At 44.3% G+C, this 13,050-nt stretch overlaps 1 protein-coding gene across 2 annotated transcripts in view; it reads left to right on the plus strand.

Moving 5' to 3' along the window:
• The first annotated feature begins 1,741 nt into the window (after positions 1–1,741).
• SLAIN1 (SLAIN motif family member 1) overlaps positions 1,742–13,050 on the plus strand; it is a 58,500-nt gene continuing 47,191 nt past the window's right edge. For both annotated transcript variants that reach the window (XM_055335581.1, XM_055335582.1), the window contains exon 1: positions 1,742–2,580. In XM_055335581.1, coding sequence (XP_055191556.1) covers positions 1,970–2,580 — 611 coding nt within the window. In that variant the 5' untranslated portion in view covers positions 1,742–1,969. The remainder of the gene's footprint in view (positions 2,581–13,050) is intronic.

Genomic DNA, 13,050 nt, shown 5'->3' on the forward strand with positions numbered 1-13,050 from the left:
CAGTTCTAAGACTTGACTACTGGTTGCCTGGATGTATTCTACAGCCCGTATTGGGTAAATGGGGGAGGAGCAGGCTATTTATTTTACTGCTTCTCTAGGGTATATAAATTTTGTAGTCAAATAACTGCTTTTCTTTACCTCTGAATTCGTGCCGTCTTCACTTTCATGTGCCTATTCCCAATTTCTCTTGCTAATGTGGAACCCAGCAGCTCTTTGTTCTCATTATGCCTGTTGTCTCCCTTTCTTTGTGTTGCAGGGATACTGCTACCCGCATCTGCCACTGAGCATGCGGGAAAAATCCTTCAATAGATTCTTTACTTAGGACTTTCAGTAGTTATTATTCCACTTCTCCAGGTTTTAGTAGTCACCAGAATATCGAGAAGATAGACCAAAACTTGGAAAGGTGATACAGGTGGTCAAGTGGTGGTCCAGTAAGCTGCAACTCCCGATAGGAAGGGTCAGGGTAGGTTTCACACATGCTTCTTTAATTTATGGAAGCTCTCACCATGCGAGTCAAATGCAGAGCACCCACCCTCTGCAGAAGCCACAGATACCAACTGATAACTGAGAAGACACAAGTGTTTCAGAGCAGGAGGGCACAGAGCCGTATCTGAAGCCAACGATACAACGTGCTAGCACTACCAGAGGGACGTGGTACATTGTCACAAAGATTGGTACGTAAAGTCCCCGAGCAGGCATTCTCACTAGATAGCATATCATCTGAGGATGAGAACCAGTTGTGCAGACTTCCCTCTGAGTGTGTCAAACACTCACAGTTCAAAGTCGATATTAATGGAATGAAACCGGATTCAATTCTTCTACCCAAAAGCCTCCCCCTGCCCCCCCAGAGCAGATTTGCCAGTGATTTCCAAAAGATGTAAGAAGAGCACGCTTGCAGGGGAGGTCAGGGATACTGGGATAGAGGTTTTGTTTTCCTCGGTTCCCTTCCACCCGGTAAGGCTGACCGAATAGCTTGTAAATTATTAAAGAGATGGAGCACTATGCAATTTTACTCATGTTTCGCCTACAGTGATGTTTGCTTGTGCTGTTCACTGCTTGATGGTCAACTCTTAGAATCGGGTCTGGAACAGTGAAGTGCTCCAAGACCTTTTGTTTGATACACGCACGGTACGGAAAATGCTCTTGCTTTATCACCACAGGCACTGGCGGTAACGGAATCATGTGAGTTCCGCTGCTTTAGAGTAAACTAAGCACCCCCGGGCTCTTCAGCAGCTGGCCTCGGTCTTAGAAGGATGTCTCCTTTCTCCCCGGCCTCCTGTCTCCCACCATTTTGTTTCTGTATTACCAATCAGTGGATTAATGGCTTTGCCTCAAAGTCGTTCTGCTCCACGTTTTCACTTTTCAGCCCCCGGGGTAACGTCCTTGGCCCTCGGGTTCTCCGCGGCCTTCGTGAGCCCCGGGCCAGTGGCTAAGGCCGTTGGGCCGCAGCACGTCGCGGGCGCGGGGTGCGCGCCCCCAGGGCAGGCACCTGCGGGGGCGTCGGGGACCCGGGCTCGCGGACCCGCGCCGCGGGCGCTCGGCACAGCTGCGGAAGCGCCTCCCGCGGGAAAGCGCGGGCCGGGCCCAATCAGGCACCTGGGGTCAGGGCGGCAGCGGGGCGCGCCTCCTCCCGCCGCAGGTCCTCCGCCGGCCCCGCCCACCCGGCGCTCGCGCCCCGCCCCGCCCCGGGGCCGCGGCTAAAACCCGGAGCCGCCGCGCCGCCCCGGGGACCGGAGGGCGCTCTGAGCATGTGCAGAGCCGTTTGGCGGCGGCTGCCTCGGCCGGAGGCTGGGCCCCGGTGCTGATGCGAGCGGCCGGCTCGGCTCCTGCCCCAGCGTGGTCGGCGCCTCGGGCCGGGGCGGCAGGGAAGGAGCCGTAGCCTCCCCGCGGCCCGAGGAGCCGGCGCGGCGGCGCGCACCCCACCCCCCGCCCCCCGCCCCCCGCGGCCGCGGCGCCCCCGGGGCCCAGGATGATGGCGGAGCAGGTGAAATGCGCCTCGACAGGGGGCGGCTCCGGAGCGGGCTCCGGGCCGGTGGTGAACGCAGAGCTGGAGGTGAAGAAGCTGCAGGAGCTGGTGCGCAAGCTGGAGAAGCAGAACGAGCAGCTGCGGAGCCGGGCGGCGAGCGCGGCCGCCGCCCCGCACCTGCTGCTGCTGCCGCCGCCGCCGCCGCCCGCCGCGCCGCCCCCCGCCGGGGCCTGCAGCCCGTTGGGTCCCCGGAGCCCCCCGGCCGCCGCCGCCGCCGCCGCCGCCTCCGGGGGCCTGGGGCTCGGGCTGGCGCTGGGCGCCGGGGGCGGCGGCGGCGGCCCCAGCCCCGCGTTCCCGGGCACCTTCTGCCTGCCCAGCCCGGCACCCTCCCTGCTCTGCAGCCTGGCACAGCCCCCCGAGGCGCCCTTCGTCTACTTCAAGCCGGCGGCGGGCTTCTTCGGCGCGGGCGGCGGCGGGCCGGAGCCGGGGGGCGCGGGGACGCCGCCGGGGGGAGCCCCCGCGCCGCCCTCGCCGCCCCCGACGCTGCTGGACGAGGTGGAGCCGCTGGACCTGGAGAGCGTGGCCGCCTGGCGGGACGAGGACGACTGCACCTGGTATTGCCGAGCTCCGCTCCCTCCCCCGGGGGCCCGGCCTCGGAGGCCGGGGGAGCGGGGTGGGCGTGGGCCGGGGCAGCGGGGGGCCTCGCGGTCGCCCCCGGACGCGGTGGCCTGGCAGGTGCCCAGGTCCGCCCGGAGCCGGGGCCTTTCCCGAGGGCGGAAACGTGCTTCCCGCAGCTCAGGCTGGCCCCGCCGGGGGTGAACCAGCCGGTCGCCTCCAGCCCCCGGGTCCGCGCCCTGCTGCTGCAGCGGCCCCCAGCTCCGTGGGAGCATTCACCGAAACACCCGTGCCTTCTTTTTGTTACTCAGTCCAGCTTCCCGCCCGCCCCGTCATTTTTGGGGGGAGGCACGGGGGCTGGGGAGGGGTTGGCCTCCGTCTGCGAGGCCAGCCTGGTCTTTCCTCCCTGGCGGACCTGGGCAGGGTTTGTGCGGCGGGAGGGGTGCCCCCCCCCCCGTGGCTTCCCCAGCCGCCGGGTGGCGGAGCTCTCCTTGGGGATTCGTTCTTGCAGTTCGAGTTGTGCGGTCGCCTGTCCTCGTTCGCTGCATTTTCCTTGATCGCCTCTCATTTCAAAGCCCGACTAGCTTTTTTGAGATGTGCTGCCCTCCCTGGCTTTCCTGTCGGTGATGGTGTCAAAGATGGGGGCTTTTCCAGAGGATGGGGTGGGTGGGCAGCTTGAAGACACTTTACTTCGAAACCAAGGATCTTTCTTTAATTTTTTTTTTTTGAAATCGAACTGTTGATTGAAGAAAAGGGGGATTAGAGAAACTTTATTATAATTATAATCATTATTTTTTTAGAAATTAAGTTGGTTATCTAAAAACCTGTGGCTGGCAGCAGCATTTCACTGGAAATCTGGTTAGCTCTTCTCTCCATCAATGAGCAACTTGGGGGGGAGGGGCCGATTACCTTAGTATTTTTACGCTACGTTCTCATGGAGTAAGTTCCTTTCGTGACCTACTTCTCTTGGTTGCTTCATTTGCTTTCTTCCATCTCCTAGGGGTAGTGGGACAGGGGAAGATGAGTAGAAGCCTCAGTAAGTGGAACTTTGATTCCCGCAGGGAAAATGCACAGCTTTCACCTTTAAGTAGCTGTGGCAGGAAGGAGAGTTGGAGTCCTTCTTTTATCTCGGGTTCTTCCTGCTCCTGGAGGCTGGATTTCCCTCACTTTCTCTGTGGTCCTGTTGCTTGATCTCACGCGGAGGAATGGGAAATGGAGAATCTTACTGGTTTTCTGTTGAGACCTGTGGTGTTCCATATACTTAGAGCTCCCGACTGCAAAGTACATTAATTGGTTTGAATTGCAGAATCGAAACGTATATGGAGCTACAATAAAGCATCTCCTCCTCCTCCTCCTCCTCCTCAGTACTCTCTCTGTTGGCAGGCAGCTGTGCTGGTAGCTCAAGTTGTAGAAACCAAAACAACTCCCCACTTTTGGGAGCTTTATAAGCCGTTCTTCAGATATTACACGTTTGTTTTTTTGTGAAGCCCAGGCTGTATTGTAAACTCCGTTTCAGCCTGAACATGGCTCTAGAAAATGCTCTCATGTTGGTCGTTCTTCGGTTATAATAACTCTAAGCCCATATGTTGCTTTCTAATTACATTACATTGATTTAGTTCCCACTTGGCCTTTTCTGGAAATATGTACTTAAATGGTAGAAGGAAACTTGTTTGTGTTTTTGATGGGCATCAGTCCTGTACGTTAAAAGTGTTAGCATTTTTAAACGTATTATCATATGCTTATTATTTTGGAAGTGTATTCAAATGGGGTAGTATATACATAGCTACTATAATAGTATTTTCTTCCATTGAATGGACTTCTGCCTATTGTCCAACTACTGCTAGATTTTTGATATGTAGGCTTTTCTTTTGTAGTTTGTTTTTTGTCAAAACAGTATTGAAATAACTTTGGAAAAAAATGACCTGCTCTGTGGGATTACTTTGTTAGCAATTCAGATGGTTTGAAGTGAATGTAAAGTATAGCAGGTTCTACTAATTTCACTCATCAGCTATTTAGGGGAGTACATAAATCAATGCCTTGACGCTTTACAGATGTTTCTACAGACAAGTGGCACATTGTTTTATGGCCTATCTTTTTCAAAACAGACGTAGGATTAGAATCCCATGTGGAAAAATGGAGGCATCATTACTCTTAGGTGGGATGTCATTAAAAAATTTTAAAGGCTCCTGATTTACAGAAAACTTTGTCTTAGCATCTTATAAATCAAAATATTTTTGTATTGCAATACCTTGGCCTCTTGCACAAATAACAGGTCTAATTCTCAAAGTTTAACCCACTTATTAATGCTTGCAAAGCTCTCTGATGTTCCTTCATCACTGCATACTATGTATGTACTTGTATAGTCTCAAAAGTGCTTTTCATTTGGATTGCCTAACATGTTTGCAGGGAGGCAACTTATTTTTTATTTCCTCTGTTAAACGACTGTAGTAGATAATATGTACCTGATTATTTAAAAAAGTATTTGAAAATAGTTTTACATTTTCACACTGGAAGAAAAAAGATCCCCACAGATAGGAGTATGAAGTCATAGGAGTCTTCCTTCTTTTCTTCAATTCACTACCACGTTTCAGAGTTTCACAATTAACATGCTGTAGATTCTTCAAGATAAAAACATAATTATACAAATCATTATGCAAATATATACACAGCGGTTTTTTTTTAATCTTTCACTGAATACATCTTGGACATCTTTGTCTCCCTGTAACAATTGCATTGTTGTTGAAGTAACAGTAGTAAGGAACAGCTTACTGTTAACTGTCTTGCCTGTAATTTTTCATGCATTTTTATCGTGACTTCATTCTAATGGGCTAAAGAAAACTGGTTCTTGATTATTTAGAATAGTACTTCCATTAAGATGTCTTATTTTCATGAAAGAAAACATTCTAGAAGTTCTTTCATGTTACTCATTTTTTTCTACAAACCTTGGAGTATAATTCTTCACCTTTTATTAACAATCTGGATAGGGCAGCCTGGGTGGTTCAGCGGTTTAGCGCCGCCTTCAGCCCAGGGCGTGATCCTTGAGACCCGGGATTGAGTGCCACTTCAGGCTCCCTGCATGGAGCCTGCTTTTCCCTCTGCCTGTGTTTCTGCCTCTCTCTCTCTCTCTCTCTCTCTCTCTCTCTCTCTGTCTCTCATGAATACATAAATAAAATCTAAAAAAAAATCTGGATAACCCTTGGCTCAAGAATTAGGTGTAGAAGGAAAACAGTGAATTGTAAAATCAGTATTTGCTTGATGATAGCTCATTAATGAACAATCAATCAGGTCTCTTAAGTTTTTTTTCCAAACAGTTATTTCACCTCTAAGTATCTTCTGTTTACAAAAAAACAATGTGAGAAGGATGGTGTGTTCCTCTTCATTTTGATGAAAAGCTTTGAAACAGTTTCATTTCAAATATTTATCTCAATTGAAATTAAATTATTTAATTTTGCTTTCATCTTAGCACTGGGCTGCTAGAATTAAGTGCCTCAGAAAATTAGACTGTGGTTCCAGAACTAATTTTTTTTTAGATTTATTTATTTTGGAGGGAGAGCATGCACATGAGCTGAGAGGGGCCAAGGGAGAGGCAGAGAATCTCCAGCAGATTCCCTATTGAGCAGGGAGCCCGATGCGGGGCTCAAAATCAAGAGTCGGACACTTAACCGACTGAGCTTACCCAGGTGCCCCTATAACCTTCAGTCCAGTTATAATCCCATAGTAAACTTCACATTCTGCTATATGGATTCTTCAGTAATGCTACTAATTTGATGGCCTTAACTCTCTAGAATGCCATTAGGCTAGAAAGTAAAGGGGAGAATCTCAATATCGGGAGCAAATAAGCTCCAAGGATTGAAAAATTTTTTAAAGATTTTATTTATTTATTCATGAGAGACACAGGCAGAGACACATGGAGAGGGAGGAGAAGCAGGCTCCATGCAAGGAGCCCAATATGGGATTTGATCCCGGGAGTCCGGGATCAGGCCCTGAGCCAAAGGCAGATGCTCAACCGCTGAGCTACCCAGGTGTCCCCCAAGGATTGAAATTTTGATGCATGCCTGGAACATGTGGCTGGATGATTTGCCAGTCTGTATGGAAGGAGGTTTTCAAGATCACTGCCTCAATGTTCCCAGGCTGGCAAGCACCAGGGTATCAGGAAGAGAAATCAGATTAGTGTAAAGTTGCAAGGGGAGCAGTGAGTTGTTAACTGCATACTAGACCTTTCCATGACCCGTTTCAGCTCCTCTATTGCATGATTGAGGGACTGAAGCTCTGAGGTGAAGTGACTTGCATAGCTCCTCCAGTTTTTTATTCAAAGATTGAGACCATAGTTCAGATTGTTCAGACAGATTCAGAAGTGTTTACACCACTGATATTTTTCCTGAGCTTGGTTATGACCATTAGCGTGTTATAGTCTGTTTAGTGGATTGTCCAGCATCTCTTTGTTTTTTAAAAAAAGAGCAGCAGGATATAAAATCAGAATGCATCATATCCTACAATACGAATTTGTCTTGATTAAACTTATTTCGTTTTACATGTGTGTGCCCTGGGTAGGCATGGCAAATGTATTTGTGTGTTATGGTCACAGATAGAAAAATGGCATTTACATCTTTTGAAAGCACAATGGTCTTGGGGAAAGCAGGTGGAAAAGCAAAATGGTCTTGGGGAAAGCAGGTGGAAAAAACAAAAACTCTTGAAGATAGGGTAGCACTGGGGAAAGCGCGGTCTTGCACACCTCAATCAGGAAGACAATTCTATATTCAGAAAATGTCAAGATAAAAATATGCCAGTCAACATAAAATACAGCCCCATATAGGGCTTTTATTTTAGTGGAGTGTCAGAAGAATATTGAGACTTATATAAAAGGGATGTGGCAGAGATTTTGAACTTGCCCAATTGGAAAGGACAGGAGAAAAGTTCAAAATTATATAAGGGGAAAAGGGTGATATGTACAAAATAAGGAAAATTTAATGAATGAGATACTTATCTTTCATGTGTCACACCAAGACCCCGGACAGTTGGCTAAATCCTTGCCAATTCTTCATCAAAACTGCTGAACACCTTGTACTATACATATGGCACAGCTAAATTAGACCACCTAAACTGTTTTTTTTCCATAATTGATTTTCAGTGAAAAGACCAGAGGGTGCTTCAGTTTCTGACAAATGCTAATTGAAAACCGCAGTGTTTTCTAGAGGCAAACAGAGTTGAGTGAAGTATGTGCTGAGGTCCTCGAGAAACCCTGCAGTGAGACACCGAAATAGAATCTAGCTCTGACTGCAGGGCGGGAGAGAGAGTCTGCTGGAGGACAGTTCCATAACTCAAATTTGGACTTCATGTGTCCTTTTAATAGCTTAGTGGTGGTAAGATTACTTTGCAGTGGCTGACCAATGTGACCCTAGCAGGTGCTGGTTAATCAAACACTTCAGTTTGACTAACGATTGATTGATTGTGCTTATTAGGGCCGATATCTTAACTTTCCTTAAAATGGAACTTATGATGATTGAAGGCTCTTGAATTACATGTTTGAAAATTGCCACGTATTCTTTCTCAGTGATAGGTCTGTAAAAGAGATGTATATATTTGCTGTATCATTTTTTTTTATTATCCGAAGGATGATGTTAGAGCCAAACATTTACTTGAGAATAACTGATTTTTTTTTCTAGATAGTTATAACTTCTTTTGAAGCACCCAGGTTGTTGTTATTATAGCGGGCTTTGTGGTTTCCTGTCCTCCCAGTATTAGCACTTGTATTAAGTGAGGGCATCCAGAATGTGAAATGTATGGAAAGGAAGAGGTTCTATGAGAAAGCTAATCCTTTCTAAGGATTTGGAAGTTACTGCCTTTGGAAGTTATTGAAGCAAAGTCAAAGAAAAATAGTGTGACATTTTAAAAGATAGCTTTTCTAATATTTGAAGAATTCTCAAGTTTTGGATGAAGGTTTTTCTTCTATCTTGCCAGATTCAAATATACTTTAATTAGTAGAACTACAGAAGTTGAAAGAGCAGTTTGTAAGTCACCAGGAATATTGTATTAATGATGGCAAAATAGGATATTGTAATAACAACAAATAAGGTGATTTTGGTGACTTTTTGGAAGATTGAGACCTTTGAGGAGAAATAGAAGTTTTACCTTGCTTGTCTGATTTTGGAGTTATGTCGTACTCAAGGAATTTTGGAGCTACATGATCACCGTCTGCTTTTTTTCTTCTTTCTTCAAATCCAGCCCTAGGCCTCACCATAGAAATAGTAGGCTCATAGTAAGCTATCAAGGGTACATTGTTTGGAGACTGACTCTGAAAAAGATCATTTGTCTTAATACCATACATTTGCACAGTGCTTCTAAAGTCGTATCAAAGTAATGCAATTAATAGGACCTAAGCAGCAAGGATCTTTACAGAAAGCAGCAGCCCTTCCATCATTCCTACCTCCAAATCCTCCACACAGGCATCACTTGATTCTGTTTCTTTTGCTCTTTATTTCTGAACAGTCACTTGTACTACATGATCTTAGACATCTGTAGACTTGTTTTGGAAGATGAAAGCTTTCTTCTCCTCACTGCCAAACCACCAGATCTTCCTTTAATGGTTTTCATAATTTTTATAGTAAATCCTGTGTAACACCTATATTATAACAGTTGTTAACTGAGCCCTGTTAATCCTATGTTACATTTATTTCCCTCTAATTCCTTTTTTCCCTCCAAGAGTTAGTAATGGCCTTTCTTTTCCCCAATTTCTTTAATCCCTATTACTAATTTTTCAAATACTCTACTGGAGCCATAAATTCCTTGATAAGGTCATACATATTTGACAGTCTCTTAAATCTGTTTTAAAAAATTTATTTTGTAATTCCATCCCTCCTGGAACTCTTAAGCCCATTGCTCCAGTCTCTACTTTTTAGGCTGCATGCACAGTTCTGTGTTAATGGGAATTCCTTAGGTTTCTTGCTTATGTAGGACCTCTCATTTTTAAGATTCTTTATCTTCATCTTTCAGTTATTCTAGTAGGTGGGGCACAGCCTCCAGTAGTTTTCTGAGAAAGAACATATGTATGAGAAGTACACTGTGAACTCCTGCTTATTTAAAAGTGTCTTTATCCTCATAAAAGATTCATAGTTGGGCTGGGTATAAAAAGCCTAAGTCACTTTCTCTTATGTTTGAAGGCATTGTTCCATTTTGTTCTAATTTTTACCATGTTTTAGACTTTGAAGTATTTGGATACCTAATCCTTCTTGACTTTTTTAGTTTTCTTTATCCCTAGTTTTCTAAAATGTCTTGATGTACCTTGGTATGGGACTCTGTTGTACTGGACGTTTGTGGGTGTTCTCACTTTAGAACTCAATGGCCTGCCTTCAATTCTCGAATTTTCTGCCCCTTTTTAAAAATAAGCTTCTCTCCGCATGTGTGCATGTGTGTATGTTTTAGAACCTGTGATAATCAGATGTAGGCTTACTTGGTGCAAATTTTTTTATGCCTTCTGTCATTGTCAGTCTGTGTCTTGTTTTGCATTTGGGAAATTTCTTAAACTCGGTCTTCCAAACTCATTGAATTTTTTGTTCTGCTAAAATAGTTCCATTTCCCAAGAATGAAGAAACTTTATTTTTAAATATTTTTTTGTGAATGTAACATTTTATCTGATGATACCAAGTATGGTTGTCTTGGGTTTTTCTTCAGTTCTCTGCATTGTTTTCTCATTTCTTCCCCCCTCTACTTTTAGACTCAGGCTTCTAATGTAAAAGGAATATTCTAAGTATCTGATGTTACTGATTATCTGCTTATATCCCAAGGGGGTAGGTATTGAAGTTGATCTAAAGTTCTGCATAGTGGTGCTTTTTACCAAGTGATTGGATGGGTAGCCAGTTCAAGTTTCAGTTTTTCTAGGTCTTCTCTTGGGTTAATCTGTCTCTAGACACAAACTTCTGTACTCCTGGGAGCTATAAGTAAGGCAGTCAATTCTAGGAATGTAAAGAGAAACTGGGACTAGGGTTTTAACCAGTCAACATGTAGACTTCATTTCATTTCTCTGGTTCAGTAAAGTGCTTAATCTTACCTTTAGCTAAATTTGATGTACCTGAAGTCAGCTTCTGGGTCAGCCTCTGGCATTAGGTTGTGATGGAGAAGAGGTGGTGGGAGTGAGCACTGCTTATGAATATGCTACAAGGCTGTATTGTCAGATGAAAGAACTATATTACATAGGTCCTAAGGAATTAAGGAAATCTTTTTGTAGAATTACCCTATAAGCAAAAAAAAAAAAAAAAAAAAAAAAAAAACCCACAAAAACTACCAGCAAAAAAATCCAAGTGGTGGGAGTACCTAAAATCCTGAGTTAACATGGTTGGTAGAAGTCTTCTAATGGAGGATATGAGCAGTTCTTATGATGCTAGAGGTAATGAGCAGAACAGTGTTTCACACAGTAACTTCAAGTGGCAGCTGAGAGGGATTTGAGTGTAAGCAGAGACTCAGGCAGTGACATGAGTTTTTGCATGTATAAAAAGGTGGGGATAACTTATTAAAGCTGTTGAAAGAGAAGTTCCATTTCCTCTCTAAAAAAAAAAAACTAAAAAAATAAAATAAAAAAGGGGTACTTGGGTGGCTCACTCAGTTAAGCATCTGAGTCTTGATTTTTTTTAAAAATATTTTATTTATTCATTTATGAGAGACAGAGAGAGAGAGGCAGAGACACAGGAAGAGGGTCTCCAGGATCATGCCCTGAGCTGAAGGTAGACGCTCAACCACTGAGCCACCCAGGCGTCCCTCTGAGTCTTGATTTTGACTCAGTTCATGATCTCAGGGTTGAGAGATTGAGCCCTGTGTCGGGCTCCACACTGGCATGGAGTCTGTTTAAGATTCTCCCTCTGCCCCTCCCTGCCACCCCCCCCCCCCACCTGGACAAAATAAAATTCCACAGTTGACAATTTAGTGGCTCATTTGTGTCAAGGCTGTGGCACCTGCTTGTTTGTTTCACCTGGAATGGCTACTCAAGTCTCAAGAACATTCAAAGATAGAAAACACTTCCTGTGTTGTGAATTTTTTTAGCCTTATTGACGCGTAAGTGAAGTATAAGCTGTGTATATTAAAATATGCAGGTCTTGACATATATACACACCCATAAGACCATCACCACAATCAAGGGAGCGAACACCTTAATGGTCCCAGTTTCTTTGTGGCCCTTTGTGTTCTCTGGCTCCTGCCTACTTCCTGTCAAGGCAGCCAACCACTGGTCTGCTTTCTGTGAGTCTAGAGTAGTTTGTGTTTTCTATATTCTCATACCTATGAAATTACATAGTATGTACTGTTTTTCATTTGTTTTTGGTCTGGCTTCTTATACTCAAGATAATTATTTTGAAATTCATCTGTGTTGTTACATGAATCAATTCATTCCTTCATATTGTAAGAACTGTTAGATTGCATGGATGTAGCAATGTTTTTTTTATTCATCTTTTATGAACATCTTGGCTGTTTTCAAGTTTTGGCTATTACAGATAAGTCTTTGTGGGGGCACATGCATTCATCTCTTTTGAATAAATACTTAATGGCTGTTGAGAGGCTGGAACAGAGAGGGAGGTGTATGTTAACTTTTTAGGAAGCTGCCAAAATCTTTCCCCAACTGGTTATGCTGTTTCACATTTCCACTAATACTGTGTGAGAGGTTCAGTTGTACCTCCTCATACTAGTCATGGCCAGTTTTTTTTTTTTAAGATTTTATTTATTCATGAGACACAGAGAGAGGCAGAGACATAGGCAGAGGGAGAAGCAGGCTCCATGCAGGGAGCCTGATGTGGGACTTGATCCTCAGACTCTGGGATCATGCCCTGGGCCCAAGGCAGATGCTCAACCGCTGAGCCACCCAGGCATCCCAACAGCCAGTCTTTAATTTTAGCCACTCTAGTAGATATGTGGTAGTACCTCATAGTGGTTCTGCTTTGCATTTTTTAAATGACAGATGATGAGCATATTTTCCAAATGCTGTTTGCCATTCATAGATTTTCTTTGGCGAAATGTCTGTTCAAATCTTCTGTACATTTTTAAAAATTAGATTGAGTTCGCAGAGTTTTTATGTATATTCTACATACATGTCTTTTTGATCAGATATGTGATTTGCAAATATTTTTACCCAATCTATGGTTTATCATTTATTCTCTTATCTTTCAAAGAGCAAAGTTGTCATTTTTATTTTATTGAATTCAAATAGATAAATTTTTCTTTTATGGATCATACTTTCCATCTAAGAAATTGTATCTAAGAAGTACTTGCCAACCTAAGAACACAAAGACTTTGCCCATGGTTTTTTTTAAAAATTTGTAGTTCTAGGTTTTACATTTTTGGAAATCTGTTTTGAGTTAACTTGTATATTATGTGAAGTATGGGTCAAAATTTATTTTTTGTATTTGGATATCCATTTGTTTCAGCACGATTTGCTCAAAAGACTATCTTTTCTTCATTGACCTTTATACTTTATTAAGAATCAGTTTTCC

The sequence above is a fragment of the Nyctereutes procyonoides genome, unplaced genomic scaffold, assembly GCF_905146905.1.
Source record: "Nyctereutes procyonoides isolate TBG_1078 unplaced genomic scaffold, NYPRO_anot_genome, whole genome shotgun sequence".
NCBI classification, from domain to species: domain Eukaryota; kingdom Metazoa; phylum Chordata; class Mammalia; order Carnivora; family Canidae; genus Nyctereutes; species Nyctereutes procyonoides.